The sequence below is a fragment of the Lissotriton vulgaris genome, chromosome 1_1, assembly GCF_964263255.1.
Source record: "Lissotriton vulgaris chromosome 1_1, aLisVul1.2, whole genome shotgun sequence".
In the NCBI taxonomy this organism is placed as follows: Eukaryota; Metazoa; Chordata; class Amphibia; order Caudata; family Salamandridae; genus Lissotriton; species Lissotriton vulgaris.
This window is the reverse complement of record NC_141685.1, coordinates 978,778,540-978,802,940: the sequence shown is the minus strand read 5'-3', so window position 1 is coordinate 978,802,940 and position 24,401 is coordinate 978,778,540. Positions and strand designations below refer to the sequence as shown.

The following is a 24,401-nucleotide window of genomic DNA, read 5'->3' as shown; positions in this document are numbered from 1 at the left end:
GCCTTCCACCATTCATATCAGAGGCCACTGAAGTCTTCTGCGGCGTACCCCAAGGATCCTCACTCAGTCCCACCCTCTTCAACGTATACATGAGCCCCCTCGCGGCCATCGCACGCCAACACAACCTCAACATCATCTCCTACGCGGATGACACTCAACTGATCCTTTCACTCTCCAACGACCCTAGCACCGCCAAAACTAACCTTCACGAAGGAATGAAAGATGTTGCCGAATGGATGAAACACAGCCGTCTGAAACTGAACTCAGACAAAACAGAAGTCCTTATCTTAGGCACCTCCCCCTCTGCCTGGGACGACTCTTGGTGGCCAGAAGCCCTTGGAAAAGCACCCATCCCGACGGACCACGCACGGAACTTGGGCGTCATCCTGGATTCCTCACTTTCAATGAATAGACAAGTCAACCCCGTCTCTTCATCCTGCTTCAACATTCTTCGCATGCTCAAAAAAACATTTCGTTGGATCCCCACCGAAACTAGGAAAACGGTCACCCACGCTCTGGTCACGAGCCGACTGGACTACGGAAACACCCTCTACGCCGGTACTTCCGCCAAACTCCAGAAAAAACTCCAACGAATTCAGAACGCTACAGCCAGGCTCATATTAGACATCCCGCGCAAAGAACACATCTCTGGTCACCTGAAAAATCTCCACTGGCTCCCCGTCAATAAGAGGATCACTTTCCGGCTCCTAACCCACGCACACAAAGCACTCTACGAAATCGGACCAGAATGCCTCAACACACGACTGTCCTTCTACACCCCCTCACGCCAGCTACGATCATCCAACCAAGCCCTGGCCACTGTACCTCGCATCAACAAAACCACCATGGGAGGCAGATCCTTTTCCTACCTGGCAGCTAAAACCTGGAACTCACTTCCCACTCACCTTCGCCTTACTCAGAACCACCTAGCATTCAGAAAGCAACTTAAAACGTGGATATTTGACCAATAATTCACCACCCCTCTTCAAGCGCCTTGAGACCCTCTGGGTATGTAGTGCGCTATATAAATTTTCTGACTTGACTTGACTTGCCCCCTCGTTGCTTGTGCTTGCTGTCCTGCCACCCCTCGTTGCTTGTGCTTGCTGTTCTGCCCCCTCGTTGCTTGTGCTTGCTCTCCTGCCCCTGCCCCCACGTTGCTTGTGCTTGCTCTCAAGCCCCTGCCCCCTCGTTGCTTGTGCTTGCTCTCCTGCCCCCTCGTTGCTTGTGCTTGCTCTCGTGTCCCCTCGTTGCTTGTGCTTGCTGTCCTGCCCCCTCGTTGCTTGTGCTTGCTGTCCTGCCCCCTCGTTGCTCGTGCTTGCTGTCCTGCCCCCTCGTTGCTTGTGCTTGCTCTCCTGCCCCCTCATTGCTTGTGCTTGCTGTCCTGCCCCCCGTTGCATGTGCTTGCTGTCCTGCCCCCTTGTTGCTCGTGCTTGCTCTCCTGCCCCCGTTTGTTGCTTGTGCTTGCTCTCCTGCCCCCCCTCGTTGCTTGTGCTTGCTCTCCTGCCCCCCCTCGTTGCTTGTGCTTGCTCTCCTGCCCCCCCTCGTTGTTTGTGCTTGCTGTCTTGCCCCCTCGTTGCTTGTGCTTACTGTCCCGTCCCCTCGTTGCTTGTGCTTGCTCTCCTGCCCCCTCGTTGCTTGTGCTTGCTCTCCTGCCCCTCCCTCGTTGCTTGTGCTTGCTGTCCTGCCCCCCCTCATTGCTCATGCTTGCTGTCCTGCCCCCTCGTTGCTTGTGCTTGCTCTCCTGCCCCCCTCGTTGCTTGTGCTTGCTCTCCTGCCCCACTCCTCATTGCTTGTGCTTGCTGTCCTGCCCCCTCGTCGCTTATGCTTGCTGTCCTGCCCCCTCGTTGCTCGTGCTTGCTGTCTTCCCCCCCCCTCGTTGCTTGTGCTTGCTATCCTGCCCCCTCATTGCTTGTGTTTGCTCTCCTGCCCCCCTTGTTGCTTGCTCTCCTAACCCCCCTCGTTGCTTGTGCTTGCTGTCCTGCCCCCTCGTTGCTCATGCTTGCTGTCCTGCCCCCTCGTTGCTTGTGCTCGCTGTCCTGCCCCCTCGTTGCTTGTGCTTGCTGTCCTGCCCCCTCGTTGCTTATGCTTTCTCTCCTGCCCCCCGTTGCTTGTGCTTGCTGTCCTGCCCCCTCGTTGCTTGCTGTCTTGCCCCCTTGTTGCTTGTGCTTGCTCTCTTGCCCGCTCGTTGCTTGTGCTTGCTCTCCTGCCCCCTCGTTGCTTGTGCTTGCTGTCTCTCCCCCTCAATGCTTGTGCTTGCTGTCTTGCCCCCTTGTTGCTCGTGCTTGTTATCCTGCCCCCTCGTTGCTTGTGCTTGCTCCCCTGTCCCCTCGTTGGTTGTGCTTGCTCTCCTGCCCCCCCTCGCTGGTTGTGCTAGCCCTCCTGCCCCCCCCTCGTTGCTTGTGCTTGTTGTCCTGCCACCTCATGCTTGCTGTCCTGCCCCCTCGTTGCTTGTGCTTGCTGTCTTGCCCCCTCGTTGCTTGTGCTTGCTGTCTTGCCCTCTCGTTGCTTGTGCTTGCTGTCTTGCCCCCTCGTTGCTTGTGCTTGCTCTTCTGCCCCCTCACAGCTTGTGCTTGCTGTGCTGCCCCCTCGTTGCTTGTGCTTGCTCTCCTGCCCCTGCCCCCTCGTTGCTTGCGCTTGCTCTCCTGCCCCCTCGTTGCTTGTGCTTGCTGTCCTGCCCCCTCGTTGCTTGTGCTTGCTCTCCTGTCCCCTCACAGCTTGTGCTTACTGTCCTGCCCCCTCGTTGCTTGTGCTTGCTCTCCTGGCCCTGCCCCATCGTTGCTTGCGCTTGCTCTCCTGCCCCCTGGTTGCTTGTGCTTGCTCTACTGCCCCCTCGTTGTTTGTGCTTGCTCTCCTGCCCTGCTATTGGCATTGTAAATGACAATGCCATTTATTTATGTTTAAAAAAAACCCATAAATAATGTCATGAGCAATGCCAATAGCTCTAACTTTAAGAATGCCGAGACCATGGCATTGTAAATGCTTGTTTTCATGTGTCTTCAGTGAGCTAATGAGCACCTGCCCAGGACAGGGATCCAAGAAGACTTCTGGAAAATATATGCATATATATATCTTTTACTTCAAAATCCCTTTAAAATGTAATACAAATTTAGAACCCTATCTGAAGAATAAGTTGGCTACATTATGTTTATGTTATTTTAAAAAGGAGACAAAACCCTTCGAACACCACTAACCAGACTTTGCCTTTTTGTTGCTCTTCCTCTGTTAACCTATCTCTTTCAACTTTTACAATGTAATAACTTCAAGGGGTGGGAGTGGAACAAGGGTTTCACAAGTAGGACTGAAAGAAGCCCTCCAAAGCCTCTGGCAGCAGTGTCCTGGCCAGTGTACATTTCAGTATAGACATGGTTCTCACTTTTCACTGATTGAGTCTGTCTTCTAGTTTACTGCAGCCTAAAGGTGTACTGCCTGTTTTATGTAGCATTTCTCCCCAACTACTGGCAAATCTTTCTGCTGTAACTATCAGAGAAGAGCCCCTACTTTCAACTGCATCTATAGGAAAAGCAAACAAGGCCAAAATCATGTTAACAAGCAACAGATCCTCTCCTTGTCTCCCGCATTCCTTTGGCCATAAGATTGATTTAGAAGTGCTGATTCCTGGGTTGAACTGCTGAAGAATTGAGATTTTATCTAAGGGATAAGGCAAGACAGGAAGGGGGCCTCACCTTTGGGGCTATTCTACACACATTACCACTCCCATTTCACCAGCATTAGAAAGCAGTATGTCTTTACGTCTAGTACTCTTACTTCCACACTTTGGTTTGATCACAATGAATAACACTAAAAATGACATTTACTTTGTCTTACATTCACTCTATCTCCTATTGATTATCTTAAACTATACCATAATGCTAGTCGTTTTTTAAATTCTATTTTAAAGTAACTACATTCAATTATATTGATACAAACCCTTAAGCTAAAAATAACGTTTTTAATTATTTCGAATAAGTTACCCTGTTCTAACCTCAAAATAAAATTGCAATACTGCCAACACTTTTTATTAAAATACATTTATTTTAATTCCAACCCTATTTTAATATTTTAAATAAAAAACAACCATGTTGCAATTAGAATGTCAACCCTAGAATTTCATTTACATATTTAGCATGAAGTCAACTTATATATTTGTTTTACATAATTACCCAAAATTCAGTTCAAGGCTATTAAATAATTATGGGTCTTATTACACTTGCAAAACTGATGTTATTAAATCAATTTAAAATTATGTCTAGTTAAATTATTTTAATACTAACCCCAAATGTAAAAATACAAAAATATGAAATGATTTAGAAGCAGTAGTTTAATGATAATCCTAACTATTAAGTAACTTTAAAATATTGTTAAATTAATTGCATTAATACTAACCCTAATAAAAAGAGATGCACATATTATTAATTAACAAATAATATGTATGTGTATAAATGTATGTGTGTGTGTATATATGTGTGTATACATCTATATGTGTATATATATGTATATATATGTGTGTGTGTGTGTGTATATATATATATATATATATAGGAATGTGTGTGTATATATAACGCAACTGGTGCTAATGTAAAGCGCTCTGATACCCGATACCTTCGGGTCAAGTTTGCGCTATATAAAACTCTGAAAAAAAATTGGTTTGTAATCCTAAGGCTACAGTATTTTCATCTTAGAAGTTATTTTTCTGATGCTTTGTGCAAAGCGAAGCTTTAACTCAGACATAGCAAAGGTGATGTCAATCTCCTGGCAGTAAAGTAAATGTCAGAGGAAGTAAAGTGGGTGAAGCACAGGTCAGATTTTCATTAGAGCGGCTTCCCCATCCCGGGGTTTACCATTTTATATGCATGTATGCCATTATAGGAAAAATTAGAGCTACATTAACTCATTGGTGAAAGCCAACAATATCCACTGCATACGATGTTATAACAGAATGTCAAGTGGCTTCAGTGGTTAAACGGCAATCATCTGGATTTTCCATGAAGATATATATCAAACTTTCAGACTTCGAGTACTGCAATACATTACGCAAAAAAAGAAGCAGGTTTAGGTGAAGAGCAGTTCCTTTCTATGGAACACCCTACAACACCACTGACACTCTGAATCTGTTCACTCAAATGTCTGTTTCTCTAGCATCGTTATAAAGCATTGGAGTAGCACAGTGCCACCCAAGCCAAGCTAGAAAGTGACAAAGCCTTTTCCATTTTAACAAGAAAGTCTTTAACCACAGGATTAGCTGGTGCCATCTACACTGCGCTGAAAAATGGCAAGCATTTTATAACTCCTGGCACAGCATTACAGCGTTTGACTGGTAAAGCACCATCCAAGCCAACCTGGAATAAATAAAAGCAACCCAATACATGTTTTGCTCTAATTAAAGCTCATCAGAGAGGTAAAGCTTTGTCCAGACTCAAGGAAGGAGCCCAGTATGAGTCAAGACAATACCTTTTTAGGCTCAGAGTGCCACAAAGTATGCTAACAACAATAGCAGCAGCTTCAGTGGTATATCAGCAATCATGTTGATTCTCCATGAAGAAAGATATATATATATATATATATATATATATATATATATATATATATATATATACATACATACAACCGCTTCAGGCTTACTGTGCTGCATAAATTATGTAAAGTAGGAAGCACAAAACTATGGGTAGTTCCTCAGTTTAGGGGGAGAGCAGCGTCAGTATATATATATGGAGTACAATACAAATATATATACTTATATATATATCACTTTGCTCCGCGTGTACCAAGGAATTTGCATTCAAACACGGACCCAAAATTCCAGTTCCTTCATCTGTTTAATCCTGTGCCGCCATAACGTTTCGGCTCCTACGAGCCTTGATTACATGACACAGAAAGCTTACTTCTGGATATATATATATATATATTCATTAAAGAACCAAAGGTTACCGGGACGTCGTAGTTGGGCTGAGATCTTACACAGAAATTCAGCAGTCACAGTTATCCCTAAGGTAACTATAACTCGCACCCCCGCAATGCACAGTTTTCTCAACAATAATTTTACTGCAAATGTTTCAGTGATATTATTAATGACGTTTTAGAAGATGTAATAGGAGTGGTAACTAGCAGTGCATGGCGAGGGCGCGAGTTATAATTACCTTACCTCACAAGTTATAGTTTGACAGACGTAGAACTGCTGAATTTGTATTGTTTTATGTGTGTAATATCTGAACCCAACTATAACATCCTGTAACCTTTGTTTTCTTTAGTGAATTTCTAATTTTATTATAAAAAAAATCTATTTTTTAGCTATAATGTGCCGGTAGCCTTTGTTTTTTCAGTGAATTTCTAGGGTTTTTAATGCAATTTCCACACTATAACGTCACCTTAACCTTCAGAATTTTTTTTCTATGTAAAGCGATATTTATTTACCATACGTTATTTCAACCACCACTGCACATGGTGGGGAGTTGGCTGCAAGGCCTGGCCGCCGTGGTCAACCCCCTGCATGCAGCCATCCACCTGCATGCAGCCAACCCCACGCTGCGCACAGCCTTCAACTGTGCGCAGAGGGGGTTGTAAACATGGCAAAGAAAAAAGAAAAATATATTCATGACATGTTTACGCTTGTGTTGCCTCTTCCTTCTTAATGTCCCCACTCTTGCCTTGTCCGTGTTGTCTCTTCACTCCCGCCCCCCCACCCTCCGGTTGTTCGTGTTGCCTCTTCCCTCCTGCACTCCTGTTGTTTGTTGTCCCCATCTGCCATAAGAAAGTGCTTTAACGCGGCCAGCTGGCAGTGACTTTTTTTTTTAGCTTTTCATTCCTGTTCCACTCAATATCTCATATTCCTGGATCATTTTTAGCCATGCTGTACAGCAGTCACACTACTGTACAACATGTTTAACCCCTTCGATGCTGATGACGAGCTCAGCTCGTCATCAGCCACGGGTGACGTGTGCGGATGACGAGCTGAGCTCGTCATGTATCGCGGTAATTAGAAAAATGCCGCACAGCGCAAAAATCACCGCAGCAGCGATGCGATTAAAAGACACTAGCAAAGCCATTAACTCTCACATAAGCAAGACCCATTGGCTGTGCTCGTTCAAATAATCAAATTAAGAGATAATGATAGTAAGTACAATCAGTTCATACAGACATGACTATTCCTCCTACATTGTTCTGCTTTAAACCAGGTTTTTGTGGAGCTTGCTACAACATGACTAGAGTGCAACAACATCAAGCATGACACCACAATACCTTCCATACAGACCAATCTGTAAAACACACTCTACCAACCATGCACATCAAGCTCAGTAGCAACGTACTCAACCACTTAAAAACCCTGTTAAGACCTATACATACAATATGAAGGTCTAAGGATTATGATAAATATACACCTGACAAAGAGAATTTTATCTTTGATTTTGGGCTTGTCCTTCTCTGCCTCCGCAGCCAGCTGCTCAGCCCTCTGTTCCAACAGTCTCATGTTATCCATTTCATTCTGTCCATCTGAAAAACAATGAAAAATGGTTTTAGCACCTGCCATTCTTTGGAAATACAACAATCTTCTGTGCAAACCTCACAAACGTGTGAGAAAACAAGGACCCCCTGGGTATCGACAATCTACAGATTCCTAGGGCAGGGTTAAACCAATTTGAGTAAAAAATCCTAGGCCATCTACAAGGTAGGTGACTATGGGAGGCTGGGACCAGTGGAGAAAAGGAATTGTCAAAGAAACTAGTGTATACGTAAAAATATATATTTAATTAACAGTACTTAAAAATCATATAGAGACTCAAGAACAAAAAGTCAAAACTATATGATACATTTAAAATAGTCACACAAATACTTCTTGACAGCAAAAATCATACATATGCAATAAAAACAAAATACATCAAAATAATAGTGCAAATAATTGGAAGTTAGTACAAAAGACTCGACGCGCGTTTCGGCAGTAGGGGAACTGCCTTCTTCAGGAGTCGTTGGTAAGGCTCTGAAAGGAATATTTATAAAAAAATATATTATATATAACATTCCATATATTCTACAGCACATTTTTTATTTGCATATATCTATCTATCTGTGTATTTATCTATAAAACAGTATATCATTCTTGACAGCTCCAAATCTACCTAGCAGGTCCAGACACAAAACATTAGTCACTTAACGTCACATGATAGACAGATATAAATAAGGTCAGTGCAGTACTTAGCTAGACAGAACGACTGATAGGCATTATAGTTTGCCTTGCTCATATAGACATCAGATATTTGTTTATGATCACATCAGATATACATTCTCAACTTACATAAACATGTCTAGACTGATAGAAAAAGATATCATTAACATTTTCGTTACTAATCAACTGGTTTCAAAGTAACTTACATTTTGTATATATTACTTCATATGGTGGAGGAAAATCGATGACAACTTCATTAACGTTGATAAAAGGGTAGATGAATCAAAACCCACTTGATGGGAATAGTATCTAATTTAAATATATGAAGAAAATTAGACATTTTGTATGGGGGGTATTGGGGGTATTTTTTTGAACACAATGTAAAAAAAAAAAAAAAAAAAAGGTACATTAGGGAGTCTTTTGAGATCAATAACGGGATATACAAAAAACCTGACGAGCAAGGATATATATATATGTAATTTCTTCCTGTTTTATAGGATATTTTAAGTGAATCTGGAAGTGAACATATTTGTACTGTGTAGTCATGCTATGGCGTCATGCTGATAAGATTTTATTAATTTATACATTTAGACTATACAGGCTCATATGTCAAACGTGGGTAAAAAGACAGCAGTCTATATAGGTTAAGGGTAGCCTATACTGAAGCTAGAATTAGAGAGAGAGAATAATAATTTATTGACGTTCTTTGCTAGAGACGATAACTCAGCAGGTAATTAATCACAAAAATAGAAAAGGAGGACGAGGTATTACCTATTTTGCTGACAGCTCAAATGCTGCAGGTTATTGTATCCAATTGTAGGACCTCATAGTGGCGTCAAAAACAGTATCCGTCACTGTGGATGAATATATAGATAAGGGAAACATATCTGCAATTAGATGCTAAGGTCTAGTTACTCTTTCTAATAGCCTACATCCAAATCAACACTGAGACTGTATTTAAAAGAATCAAAATAAATTTTCCTCCCGCTCTCCCACCCCCCCCCCCCCCCGCCCCTGATCTCCTTCCCCCCCCCCCCCCCCCCCTCCTCTCTGGTTCTTCCCTTATCTGTTTTCATCCATAGACTTAAAATGTATACACCAATAGGTTTGTATAGTAAATATTCCCTGTGAACTTTACTCAAAGGATATATACCAATTTAATTTTAAAGACCATTGGTATCTAATAGTTTTGCGAAATGGCAACTTATATATTCATATTTGGACTTGCCCATTTTTCACCCCTCTGTGTGACCGATTATATTCCAACATATTTGGACGCCTCTATCTACTACCACTTTGTAACGTTTACCACATATAGTCTAATTATGATTATACGTCCTCGTATAAATATACGGAGGACCCAGTCGCAAATTGAATACAGCCTCACTAAAGTGTGACTCTGTTCAAACCATTAGACAATCCGCACCTTTCTCTATTAGTTGCTCATTGGTTTTCACCAAGAGTACATCATGGTACAATACGTTAAAACACAGTGATAGCCCTTTATAAATAATAAATAATCTGAACCGGTTTCCTTCGGTCGCTAATTGGCTCCTTTTCTTAAAATACACCATGGTATATTAGCTCAGGATATAGTGTAATTCCCCACTGAACGTGTTCTCTAGGGCACTAGTCAACTATTTCCCTCTTTTAACATGGCTAGGAGAATAACACGCGATCTACCCCAGCTTTCATCGCCATGTTTGAAAAGGATTCCGTTTCGTAGCAGAGAAACTTTGTCCTCCCTCTCTTTCCACTATACCCTACTATCGGCCAGCAGTTCGCGCTCTTTTTTTAAACAATAAAAGAGCTGTCATTCGCGAGGGAGTCAATTTCCCCTCTTCCGTTTTTTTATTCATCGGCAAGGCTGTAGCCGCTAGCCTGGGGTCGGAGCTGCACCATCCTGCAGCCCACATCTTCGATAACACAGTAAGGTAAGAGTTAGCTCGCGGTAGCCGTGTAGAAACGCCGAATACCACGATAGGCGTCTCTCCCCTAAAGCACCTTTCTTTTTGTTGCTATTTCAGAGTTCTTTATTAAGCCGTACTCGAGATCAACCACCATAATTACCGAGTTTGGAACGGCAGAGCAGCACTATCCTGCTGTCGGAACTTGACCTTTTAATTGAAGGTAATAGCCTAAGCATATCGTCTTTAAGCACTACCATAAAGCTGTATAAACGAAAAAACATAACGTCCTTGACATACTGTCACTAAGCCACTACATAAATAACTGCGTGACTTTGGGCCGTTTTTGTATCTTGTGCTAAACTATAAGCTACACAGATACTTAGCTGGCATGTCTGTCTAATCCCAGATCTCTTTTTTTGTATCTATTTCAGCCTACTTAATGCTTATGGCATTTTTTAACTCATAAATACATCAAAATATCCGTATGAACTATAATTCGAATACCTGGAAATCGTCTACCTAAAGGTAATTCCTATACATGTTGCAGACTTATCCTTATAAAGCACACTATGCCTGTGGCAAAAGTCGCCTTATACAGGATGTTGAATGTAGGCTATTAGAAAGAGTAACTAGACCTTAGCATCTAATTGCAGATATGTTTCCCTTATCTATATATTCATCCACAGTGACGGATACTGTTTTTGACGCCACTATGAGGTCCTACAATTGGATACAATAACCTGCAGCATTTGAGCTGTCAGCAAAATAGGTAATACCTTGTCCTCCTTTTCTATTTTTGTGATTAATTACCTGCTGAGTTATCGTCTCTAGCAAAGAACGTCAATAAATTATTATTCTCTCTCTCTAATTCTAGCTTCAGTATAGGCTACCCTTAACCTATATAGACTGCTGTCTTTTTACCCACGTTTGACATATGAGCCTGTATAGTCTAAATGTATAAATTAATAAAATCTTATCAGCATGACGCCATAGCATGACTACACAGTACAAATATGTTCACTTCCAGATTCACTTAAAATATCCTATAAAACAGGAAGAAATTACATATATATATATCCTTGCTCGTCAGGTTTTTTGTATATCCCGTTATTGATCTCAAAAGACTCCCTAATGTACCTTTTTTTTTTTTTTTTTTTTACATTGTGTTCAAAAAAATACCCCCAATACCCCCCATACAAAATGTCTAATTTTCTTCATATATTTAAATTAGATACTATTCCCATCAAGTGGGTATTGATTCATCTACCCTTTTATCAACGTTAATGAAGTTGTCATCGATTTTCCTCCACCATATGAAGTAATATATACAAAATGTAAGTTACTTTGAAACCAGTTGATTAGTAACGAAAATGTTAATGATATCTTTTTCTATCAGTCTAAACATGTTTATGTAAGTTGAGAATGTATATCTGATGTGATCATAAACAAATATCTGATGTCTATATGAGCAAGGCAAACTACAATGCCTATCAGTCGTTCTGTCTAGCTAAGTACTGCACTGACCTTATATATATCTGTCTATCATGTGACGTTAAGTGACTAATGTTTTGTGTCTGGACCTGCTAGGTAGATTTGGAGCTGTCAAGAATGATATACTGTTTTATAGATAAATACACAGATAGATAGATATATGCAAATAAAAAATGTGCTGTAGAATATATGGAATGTTATATATAATATATTTTTTATAAATATTCCTTTCAGAGCTTTACCAACGACTCCTGAAGAAGGCAGTTCCCCTACTGCCGAAACGCGCGTCGAGTCTCTTTTGTACTAACTTCCAATTATTTGCACTATTATTATGATGTATTTTGTTTTTATTGCATATGTATGATTTTTGCTGTCAAGAAGTATTTGTGTGACTATTTTAAATGTATCATATAGTTTTGACTTTTTGTTCTTGAGTCTCTATATGATTTTTAAGTACTGTTAATTAAATATATATTTTTACGTATACACTAGTTTCTTTGACAATTCCTTTTCTCCACTGGTCTCAGCCTCCCATAGTCACCTACCTTGTAGATGGCCTAGGATTTTTTACTCAAATTGGTTTAACCCTGCCCTAGGAATCTGTAGATTGTCGATACCCAGGGGGTCCTTGTTTTCTCACACTTGTTACCCACAGCTTGTCTGTGTAGGGCCTTGTCTCCTCTTTTCTGTATCATTACCTGTTTTATCAACAGTTGTCAGTACTTATGCTCCCAGTTGTTATCATCATTTAGTCATACTAACCATCTAACTGTATATTGATCATGGCCCAACTACCAACATTCGGTTTTTCGGATGAAATGTTTGCCTCTTTAGTTGGAACAAATATCAGCTCCACAAATGGAGGAGTTCCCAATCTATCTAGCAATGAAGATAGTCGCAACCTTCTTGAATTAAAAAAGAAACTGACTCGTATGGAAGCCCACGGGGAATTTATGCTGGCTTATCTTAAAAATGGCATGATTCCTATGGGCCTTAAAGTCCGTAACATACCAGGACTCTTCGTTAACCATAGACCATTTCTAGAAAAATGGAGTCTCATTGCAAACAGGTGCTCAAGAGACCTGATGATTCTTATAATTGAAACAGCAAAAGAACTAGCTGCTGACATCAGAAAGGAAATTGAAGCCCTAGAAACCAAACTCAAAGCTTCAGGCAGTATAGATGAAGCGATGAAGAAAATCGAGGAAGCCAACAAAGAACTAGAGTCTTTTAGCGCCTACTTAAACAAACGTAAGAACGATAAGCTAACTAAAGACAAACGCTTCTACACACTAGAAGGTACTTATCCCTACCTGAGACAAGATTTCTATAAACAAAATCATTTTGTGGACGACAGTAGATCAACACCCCAAAGAGTGAATAACTTTACTGATTCTGAGGACTCAGAAAATGAAGGTCCATCTAATTATTATGAACAAGAAAATAACTTTAACCAATACAATGGTCCCCGTCCCAAACAGGCTTTTTTATCCAACAGGGGCCCACGACGAGGACGTCCGAGAGTCCATTTTCAGAATCAGACCAGAGGTAATTTCCAACAGACCCACCACCAACAACAGCATCCACATCAACATCAGCACTCGCATCAACAACACCAACCTCAGGAACCCCAATTTATCCGCGAGACACGCAACCGCCAATATTGGGGGCAAGGGATATAATCCCGATTTTCAATTTGTCTACGAAAAATATAGACTCTGACACTGAATCCCTTCTATCCAAAGGTTTGTCCTTTGTTCCCCATTCCTACCTTGACATTTTTGAGTTTCAGAAAGATATTATCTCCTTTTTTCGCAGAATTAGACTTAAAAAATTATTTTCCTCACAGAATGACAATATCGAACCTACTGAAAACACCAGACAACTATCCTTGCCATCCACCTTTAATCCATCTCTAGACCAACTGGGCCCGGAGGTCGCCGCCTTTGAGCTGGTAGTTCTCCAACAACTCGAGAGAGCTCTCCGTTTCATCCCAAAACCCATCTACAATCTTAGCAGAGGTGAATCAGACTCACTTAAAAACTTAAGACAAGATAACACCATAGTTATTAAAAGTTGCGATAAGGGTGGTGGCATCGTCTTAATCGATACCAATAAATACAAAAGCAACATGAAAACCATGCTCTCAGATACCACCACTTATATGCCCATCCGTAGTAACCCGCTACTTTCTGTTTCAAAGAAAATCCGAAACCTCACCACTGCCGCACTAACTGCGGGTGAAATTAGTCAGAAAGAATTTGACTTCCTGAATCACCATCAGCATAAAACGGAATGCATTTATGGCATGCCTAAAATCCATAAAAATATCACAGACCCCCCATATAGACCTATCGTATCCACGATAGGAACAAATACCGAGCCTCTTTCAAAATTTGTTGATTCATTTCTACGCCCAAATATCTCTAAAATCCCGTCATATATCAAGGACACAGGGTCCATGATATCAAAAGTAGAGGACATTCCCTTTGACCCAGATACAGACTTGCTAGTGACTATGGACATTGAGGCGTTGTATAGCAACATTCCCCAAAAGAAAGCCCTGTCAGCCACTAGGTGGTTTATTGAGAAGTTTAACATCCCTTGTCCAAAAGACTTCCTTCTAGAACTTCTGGACATTGTACTATCTGAAAACATAGTAGAATTTGGTAATGATCTCTACCGCCAAGTCAAAGGCGTCAGTATGGGGGCCTCAGTTGCCCCATCGATTGCCAACATCTATATGGCGGCTTTCGAAACCAAAGCTATCCATAATGAAATAGCTCCCTTTTTCGAGTCGATTTCCCATTGGTACAGATATATTGATGACATCTTTTTTATCTGGACCAATGGGAAGGACTCGTTATGCGAGTTTCTAGAATGGATTAACCTAGTGGATATAAATCTGAAATTCACAGCCCATTTTGACAATATACAAGTAGAATTCCTAGACATAATTATCAAGCATGAGAACTACAAACTGGCTGTAGATCTATTTGTCAAACCGACTGCGAGGAATACCCTCTTGCACTTTAAAAGCTTTCACCCCCGATGCCAAAGAGAGAGCATTCCTTTCTCTCAATTTCTTCGGGTCAGAAGAAACTGTTCCAACCTAGCAGATTTTGACTTTCAGGCGAATATTATGCGACAGAAATTCCTTAGCAGAGGTTACCCTCACAGACTAGTTAGGGACTCATATAAACGAGCCAGATACTATGATCGAGACGCACTCCTGAGACCTAAGTCAAATCAAGAGAATAAAAAATTAGTTTGTATTACCAAACACTCCACCCTAGACAACACCGTTCGTCAGATCGTGAATTCCAACTGGCATATCCTAAACTCTAACCCTACTACCTGTAAATTGGAAAAGCCTTTATTCGCCCACAAACGAAACAAAAATCTTAAAGACCTAATTGTACATTCTCGATTCACAACAAAAGAAACCAACACAGAATCTGTTCAAAGGTCAATCGATAACAACTTCCCCCTGAAAGGAACATTTAAATGCTCCTCATGTAAATCATGTAATAATATCCTGTCAGGGGAATCTTTTGAACACAATGGATGTCATTTTAATGCTACAGACATGTGGAATTGCAAAACAACTAACTGCATATACCTAATTCTTTGCCCTTGCCAACTTGGCTATGTTGGGGAAACCTCTCGAGCGATACAAACCAGACTAACAGAGCACCGCTCAGCCATCCGCACCAACAAAACCTTGGCACCATTAGTCAAACACTTTACTGAGAACAAGCATGGCCCAGAAGATTTTAAATGGTGCATCCTGGAAAAAATTAGGCTCCCAGACAGTAAAGGCGGCGAAAAAATCAGAAAGAAAAGAGAAGTCTTTTGGATTTTTTCCATGGGCACTTTCAAAAAAGGTCTGAATGCAGAGATCCCGTGGGAAAATGCTATCACCTAAGATTGACAGCATATAGCATAACACGTCACTAATTTCTCTGTGTAATACGAACCTGCTTTGCCTGGTAAGATCACTATACCCCACCCAGTGTAGGTTGTATGTAGTATTTATACACCTCCGTCCAAATCAACACTGAGACTGTATTTAAAAGAATCAAAATACATTTTCCTCCCCTCCCCCCGCCCCTCCCCTCCTCCCCCCCCCTCCCCCTCCTCTCTGGTTCTTCCCTTATCTGTTTTCATCCATAGACTTAAAATGTATACACCAATAGGTTTGTATAATAAATATTCCCTGTGAACTTTACTCAAAGGATATATACCAATTTAATTTTAAAGACCATTGGTATCTAATAGTTTTGCGAAATGGCAACTTATATATTCATATTTGGACTTGCCCATTTTTCACCCCTCTGTGTGACCGATTATATTCCAACATATTTGGACGCCTCTATCTACTACCACTTTGTAACGTTTACCACATATAGTCTAATTATGATTATACGTCCTCGTATAAATATACGGAGGACCCAGTCGCAAATTGAATACAGCCTCACTAAAGTGTGACTCTGTTCAAACCATTAGACAATCCGCACCTTTCTCTATTAGTTGCTCATTGGTTTTCACCAAGAGTACATCATGGTACAATACGTTAAAACACAGTGATAGCCCTTTATAAATAATAAATAATCTGAACCGGTTTCCATCGGTCGCTAATTGGCTCCTTTTCTTAAAATACACCATGGTATATTAGCTCAGGATATAGTGTAATTCCCCACTGAACGTGTTCTCTAGGGCACTAGTCAACTATTTCCCTCTTTTAACATGGCTAGGAGAATAACACGCGATCTACCCCAGCTTTCATCGCCATGTTTGAAAAGGATTCCGTTTCGTAGCAGAGAAACTTTGTCCTCCCTCTCTTTCCACTATACCCTACTATCGGCCAGCAGTTCGCGCTCTTTTTTTAAACAATAAAAGAGCTGTCATTCGCGAGGGAGTCAATTTCCCCTCTTCCGTTTTTTTATTCATCGGCAAGGCTGTAGCCGCTAGCCTGGGGTCGGAGCTGCACCATCCTGCAGCCCACATCTTCGATAACACAGTAAGGTAAGAGTTAGTTCGCGGTAGCCGTGTAGAAACGCCGAATACCACGATATGCGTCTCTCCCCTAAAGCACCTTTCTTTTTGTTGCTATTTCAGAGTTCTTTATTAAGCCGTACTCGAGATCAACCACCATAATTACCGAGTTTGGAACGGCAGAGCAGCACTATCCTGCTGTCGGAACTTGACCTTTTAATTGAAGGTAATAGCCTAAGCATATCGTCTTTAAGCACTACCATAAAGCTGTATAAACGAAAAAACATAACGTCCTTGACATACTGTCACTAAGCCACTACATAAATAACTGCGTGACTTTGGGCCGTTTTTGTATCTTGTGCTAAACTATAAGCTACACAGATACTTAGCTGGCATGTCTGTCTAATCCCAGATCTCTTTTTTTGTATCTATTTCAGCCTACTTAATGCTTATGGCATTTTTTAACTCGTAAATACATCAAAATATCCGTATGAACTATAATTCGAATACCTGGAAATCGTCTACCTAAAGGTAATTCCTATACATGTTGCAGACTTATCCTTATAAAGCACACTATGCCTGTGGCAAAAGTCGCCTTATACAGGATGTTGAATGTAGGCTATTAGAAAGAGTAACTAGACCTTAGCATCTAATTGCAGATATGTTTCCCTTATCTATATATTCATCCACAGTGACGGATACTGTTTTTGACGCCACTATGAGGTCCTACAATTGGATACAATAACCTGCAGCATTTGAGCTGTCAGCAAAATAGGTAATACCTTGTCCTCCTTTTCTATTTTTGTGATTAATTACCTGCTGAGTTATCGTCTCTAGCAAAGAACGTCAATAAATTATTATTCTCTCTCTCTAATTCTAGCTTCAGTATAGGCTACCCTTAACCTATATAGACTGCTGTCTTTTTACCCACGTTTGACATATGAGCCTGTATAGTCTAAATGTATAAATTAATAAAATCTTATCAGCATGACGCCATAGCATGACTACACAGTACAAATATGTTCACTTCCAGATTCACTTAAAATATCCTATAAAACAGGAAGAAATTACATATATATATATCCTTGCTCGTCAGGTTTTTTGTATATCCCGTTATTGATCTCAAAAGACTCCCTAATGTACCTTTTTTTTTTTTTTTTTTTACATTGTGTTCAAAAAAATACCCCCAATACCCCCCATACAAAATGTCTAATTTTCTTCATATATTTAAATTAGATACTATTCCCATCAAGTGGGTTTTGATTCATCTACCCTTTTATCAACGTTAATGAAGTTGTCATCGATTTTCCTCCACCATATGAAGTAATATATACAAAATGTAAGTTACTTTGAAACCAGTTGATTAGTAACGTAAATGTTAATGATATCTTTTTCTATCAGTCTAGACATGTTTATGTAAGTTGAGAATGTATATCTGATGTGATCATAAACAAATATCTGATGTCTATATGAGCAAGGCAAACTACAATGCCTATCAGTCGTTCTGTCTAGCTAAGTACTGCACTGACCTTATATAAATCTGTCTATCATGTGACGTTAAGTGACTAATGTTTTGTGTCTGGACCTGCTAGGTAGATTTGGAGCTGTCAAGAATGATATACTGTTTTATAGATAAATACACAGATAGATAGATATATGCAAATAAAAAATGTGCTGTAGAATATATGGAATGTTATATATAATATATTTTTTATAAATATTCCTTTCAGAGCCTTACCAACGACTCCTGAAGAAGGCAGTTCCCCTACTGCCGAAACGCGCGTCGAGTCTCTTTTGTACTAACTTCCAATTATTTGCACTATTATTATGATGTATTTTGTTTTTATTGCATATGTATGATTTTTGCTGTCAAGAAGTATTTGTGTGACTATTTTAAATGTATCATATAGTTTTGACTTTTTGTTCTTGAGTCTCTATATGATTTTTAAGTACTGTTAATTAAATATATATTTTTACGTATACACTAGTTTCTTTGACAATTCCTTTTCTCCACTGGTCCCAGCCTCCCATAGTCACCTACCTTGTAGATGGCCTAGGATTTTTTACTCAAACCTCACAAACTACATTGTATCTTAATGTCATGCTTCTGAGCCATGCAGTGTATTTCTTCTACTCAAAGAACCGTCTTCATAGAAAACTTTTATACCACACATTCATGTGCTAATCCCCTAAACTTTTTTGCCTCTAAAGCAAGAGGTTCAACATTGTGTTGCCAATCCCGTGACACTGTTTCAACAAAATGACCATCTGAACAATAACTATGCACAATTTTACAGTCAGCAGGCCACTTCTTATGAAGGACCCTTGTGCCAATGCCCCAAATCATCCTTTTCTAAAGAAGAAAAGGGTTTAATATGAATTATCTTAACAACTTTATACAACCAAATAATAATTAACAATAAAAAAGCGACCCTCGGAAAAATAAGGGTCTATGTAGGCCTTCAAAGAAGACATTTAATCGATTAGCCATGTGAACTTATCACCATAGACAACTGTCTTTACATACTCAACCCTATGCTTTGAATACGTCCCCTCTGTCCTTAGAATGCAGACAACAGAACATCTTGTTTTTGTCCTAATGGTGTACATCCAAAGTTTCACTTCCCACAAATGTTTATGGCATGCCACCTTACCAAAATAGTGGTACCTCTTCGAGAAGTCAAAATGCTGTCCAGTGCCAGCAAGTAGGATATTGGCCCATATCTGCACAAACTAACATTTCAGTTCTCCAAAACATAACTCAAAGCGTGCCATATCAACTAAAACAAAAGTGCTACGCTGACATTTTCTGCCACGGTTCAAATGACTAAAACCTATGATTTTTAATCATGTATCTGAATCCTCTATAAGACCATGCAGATACTTTAAATGCAGAGCTCTATCCTGTGCTGACGACACTCTACTTATTATTGAGTCAGGCAACCATGCTCCCAGTTCTATGCCTGAGATGCTATCTGGCTGCACTTCAGCAGTGGAAGATACTGCCAGAAACACTGAAGCTCCTCCTCCCTGTGTAACAGCCTTAATCACTGGGGTGGTCTACTAGGTTCCTATTGTATGAGCGCTCCTCTAGAACCTGTTCCAAAAGCCAAATCCTTGGGATAGATGAATGATCAAGAAATTCCACTGAAACTGCAGATGAACGCTGAGATCATCTCTTTCTTTTACCTATTGCATAATCTTTATCTATGCTTGCCTGCCTACTCTATTGTCATCTTGAAATGTGTCACAATCACAAAATTTGCAAATACAGCCAAGTTATGGGGCCCAGAGAGACATGCACTGGCTCACTGTAGAGCAATATATGCACCTCTGTATTGTCCACAAGATTTGATACGTTTGTGAAAAAGCAGACTTCTCTGCAACAATGAAATCTTACAAACGTGCTCTGAAAAATTTGTTATTTTGCTAACTCTTTTTGAAGGATTGCTTCATGGTTCACAAGGTCTCTATTTTTAGCACCATGCAGCCATTGGTGTCCATGCACTGTAAAGATTCATAAAGTAAATATACAAAGATCTTTGTTTTTATATGGTTTTCCTTTCTGGACACTGCATGAGATTCACAGACCGATTAGATACTGATTTATATGTACTTTGATCCCCATTCTATAATCTTACAATTGCCTGAACCAAAATTCCTCTTCTCCTTCATGGTGATAAGCTTTCTTGTTCTAAATATAAACTGCTAATCGCCAGTAAGTCAATCAGGTTTGGAGGTAATACAAATGTTAACCTTAGAAAAATTCACTAGTTCAAACTAACAAAATATAACTAGAAAAATTAGTCAAAGACCCTTACCTACTGCTAAGCTGTACTCACGAGATTTGTTCAGTCTTACACTTGGCACAGGCCAAGCACAGGGCACATGAAGGACTAGTTAATGCACAGGTTGTACTGAGACTGTATTGTTCAAGAGACTGGAACATGTATAACACCGCCTTAAACAGCTTGGGGTTTTGGAACAGACGATACTGAGCACATATACCCGTCAATGGAGCTTTGGCTTCTCTGATAAAACTTACAACTCATCATGGAGGCTCACCATTACCAGTGAAAAGCCACTCACCTGTCCCTGGAGTGGTGCCGGAGATCTTCAGCATCTGAGAGGCCATGAAGTTGACTTGGGTGTTGTACGTGGCTTGCACACTGCGTTTGAGCCTCAGCATCTCACGTATAGTATCTTCGTTCCCGTGACGGATTTCAAAGTCCTTCCATGTCTGCCAGAAGGACGCAGTCAGCTGAAAGAGAGTATTTAAGCAGTCAGACCATCCAGCACCTCACAGGTGACTGCATGAGAGGAACAAAGATTCTGTCTGAGTTCATGACACCTGTGTAACATTATTTTTACATAGGAGGAAGAAGGTGAAAATTATTAGGGGGTCGACAATCCACCCCACCAGCACCAATAATTTAACTGAGGGATCTGTATGAAGTTTGCTAATAAACTGCATAATGTCTTACTCTTGGGTCGCATATCTGTGAGCAGTATGAGTAAATTGCTCTGGCCCGGTCGATCTCGCCTAGTTTACACTCCATGTCAGCAAAACGTAGACATATCTCCCGGGAATGCTCATCTGAAAGGACCTGCAAGAAAATGAAATTGTCAGAGAAAGGGCAACCCCTGGACTGAGCACAATTCAAGCACCACAGTTCGTACGACAAGTTACCTATTTATGACCTCAAAAAGAGGGTTAGTCCTTACTCAGACTCAGGCAGGTAACAGAATACAGAATGTGCCCCAGGTGCAGTCCTACATTCATCAGTATACAGTAATTGATTAAATGCCTTTACTTCAACCTCCTTTATGCAATTCTATCTTTGGTTTGTCTCCCTAATACTGAAAAGGCATTTATTCAATCCCCTATTCCCCACATTTTAACATAATGTTGCTTCCCGAATTTGATTTTAAATTTAACTTAACATTAAAAGTGAATTAACATTACCGGTTACCCCACATCTAACTAAATAGAATGCTTTCAAAGTAATAAAGACTAACCCTAACCCCAAAATTCAAATATTTAATAATATTAGATCTTAACCCCAACTCATTTTTCATTAATTGAGATTTCATTGATGTATAGAATTTATATAGTCGGTAAACTTCGTCTAATCTCAATTTGTTAACCCTTACCGGATAATTGATTATACGCAATACATTTAAATTAACACAACTGTTGCTTTAATCCTGAAATTAAACAATTGTCAAATTGATTATACCTCTAATGCTAGTCCTAACCTTATTTTTTATTATTTATATTTATTTGTTCTTCAATCAATTATATTAATACAGATCAAGTAATATTATTGGATCACTATTACCCTTAATTTAAATAAGTTTTCAGTCAATTACAATACCACAAACCTTTGCCCTAAGTTTTAAATAAATAAAATGGTATTATTTTGATTATTTAAAAATACTGATATTTGTATACATAAAACGCTACATAAACAGTTGTTTGGTGATGTATTGGACATAGTGGTGGTATAACTCAGTAGCAATAGACAAAATAAAGGTGCAGATGAAATAAAGAAAGAGAAGTAATTGTTAAATAGCCATCCATCAGTGCAGTAGTGTGATCGACAGTTAAAGGCATCAACACACCACATGTAACCCAAGATCCACCAAACTCCAACACAACATTCGGCCTGAAAACAACAAACAACTACCAGTGTCTGCAGTATGTGATAGCCACTAAACTTAAGAAGCTTCAAGGCTTTGATTTCTGTGAAACATATATAGATCTAGTTCTATGCCTGTACATTGTCGGCTTGCACCAATTTAAACCACATCACTAGCTACCATAAATCTGGCATGACCATCAGAAGGTACTGTATTCTAGACCATTAGTCAACAACATTACTATGACCCAAGCTTATGCTCCCAAGAATTAACCTCATAGCATCAAAGACACCAACCAACCTTTAACCGCAAAACATGCCACAGGCGGCCTTTTTGTAAGACCCACTGATAAACATAAAAACCAAACATTCACAGCACCATAGGATCCCTATAGAGGTCCTAGTACCACACGAGTAGCCCTGGAACTACCCTAACAATACAATACCCTAAAACCTATCAAATAAATTTTACTTTACTTTCCCACGCCTATTAGAATAAATAATTATGTGCAATGCATGTATTCCATAAAATACACTTACCACAATAAAATCTTTTTCACCAGAACCCTGACCCATTTTGCTTAGATCCTACTTATTCATCATTCCTCGGTTCCTATTGCTTACAACATTCAGGAGATAGACCTCAAACATTTACCTTTTCATAGAACTGAGGAATCTCTAGCAGCAATAAATATTTCTTCTTATCTCTAAACATTATACACATGCTCACAAACTGTGCCTTGAAGATGGGAGGTATAGCACTTTCTTTCCCTGACGCCACACCTAGCTCACCTCAATGGCTTTCTCGTAGATTCCACGTGTGTGGGTAACACCATAGATCTCTGCAGCCCGCTTGATGTATATGTTGTACATCTCATACTGCTCCTGTGGCAGCACAGCACGAGTGGCCCGGTCATACACTGCCATGGCATGCCGCGCCAGTCCATACTCCTCTTCCAGTTTGGCATACAGTAGGTAGATTGCTGGAGGGGTGACAGCGGTAAAGGGTTAGACTGAGAATCCATTTCAGTTCTATGATCAGCAGCCACTCAGAAAAGGTGGGATGCAACACTAAGTTGCTGCCATCAAGTTATGCATTCGAGATCTGTCCCAAAAAGAGATACATGCACATCAGCACTATCACTCTACTGGACACAGAGGGGGGTTAAGATGATAACTAGGACGATATTCTATTCAGAGAGTACAGGATTTAATCTGCTTTAACAGAAGAGGTCATGATCATCCTTCTATTCGTAGGCAATATTGGCAGATGGGCAAAGTTGCTCCCAGATTGTTGGTGACTGCAGAAGCGTTCAGAGGATTGAAAACCCTTTGGACACTGGCTCCCATCTTGGATTTTCGAGATAAAGATGAAACTAGTTGCCGATTAGACAGATTTTACAGCTTGATGTCGATTATAGATGTAAAGACTGTGCCTAATCTGCCCTCCCAACCAAACAATGTCCATATCAAAAAGGCACCAATTTTAGACTATTTGCTGCGCCACTGCATACTAGCAACTCAACCATCATACGCTTCCCCTTTCCAATTAGGAGGAATGGTGAGGTTCATGAATATCTAATTAGACACCAAGATGCAAAACCTGTCTCATCTATAAATAATTTTTTTATTTACAAGACATACGTGCTGTAGCAGTGGTACCCTTAGCCAAACAGGACAAGTTAGAAGTGGAAACGGTTCAAAATACATTTTGTAATGCTTAATTCCCCTCCATCAGAGCAGTGACATGCATAACTACCATGTTGAGTTCAGTTCACAAATGTTAAAGACCAATACAACCCGGATAGGAATAAGAGGCAAGCCATCAGAACCACGTTATTACTCTGAAAGTTGGATGGCTCTTCTAGTGCTAAAAGTGTGTAGTTCGTGGACTGGAAACATGAAAAACCTGGAACTAAGGGACATTTCACAAACAATTTTTTTACTTGAAACTATGCATACTTTTCCCCGGGGGAGGATCTTCAATCTAAACAGTATCATACATCGCTAGAGACAGAAATTGGTAGTGGTGGGAGTTTTATGGCAATCCTCCTACTGATTATTATTATTAATTAACATTTCTAGAGCGCGTCGCTTCCCAGAGGCATCCCATCGCTGGCGGAATAGAAGTAAAATGGAGGGAGGGTCTACAGACTAATGTTTTGGAATAGCCACGTTTTCAGATGTTTCCGGAAGGTGAGGAAA

The 24,401-nt window shown here is 40.2% G+C and overlaps 1 protein-coding gene across 1 annotated transcript in view; it reads right to left on the bottom strand.

Moving 5' to 3' along the window:
- The window catches only part of XAB2 (XPA binding protein 2), a 183,961-nt gene that overhangs the window by 14,038 nt on the left and 145,522 nt on the right, over positions 1-24,401 (bottom strand). The window contains exons 14-17 of the mRNA XM_086960386.1: positions 22,989-23,179; positions 21,039-21,161; positions 20,644-20,815; positions 7,374-7,485 (exon numbers count right to left, since the gene is read on the bottom strand). Of these exons, the coding sequence (XP_086816512.1) occupies positions 7,374-7,485; positions 20,644-20,815; positions 21,039-21,161; positions 22,989-23,179 (598 nt within the window). The remainder of the gene's footprint in view (positions 1-7,373; positions 7,486-20,643; positions 20,816-21,038; positions 21,162-22,988; positions 23,180-24,401) is intronic.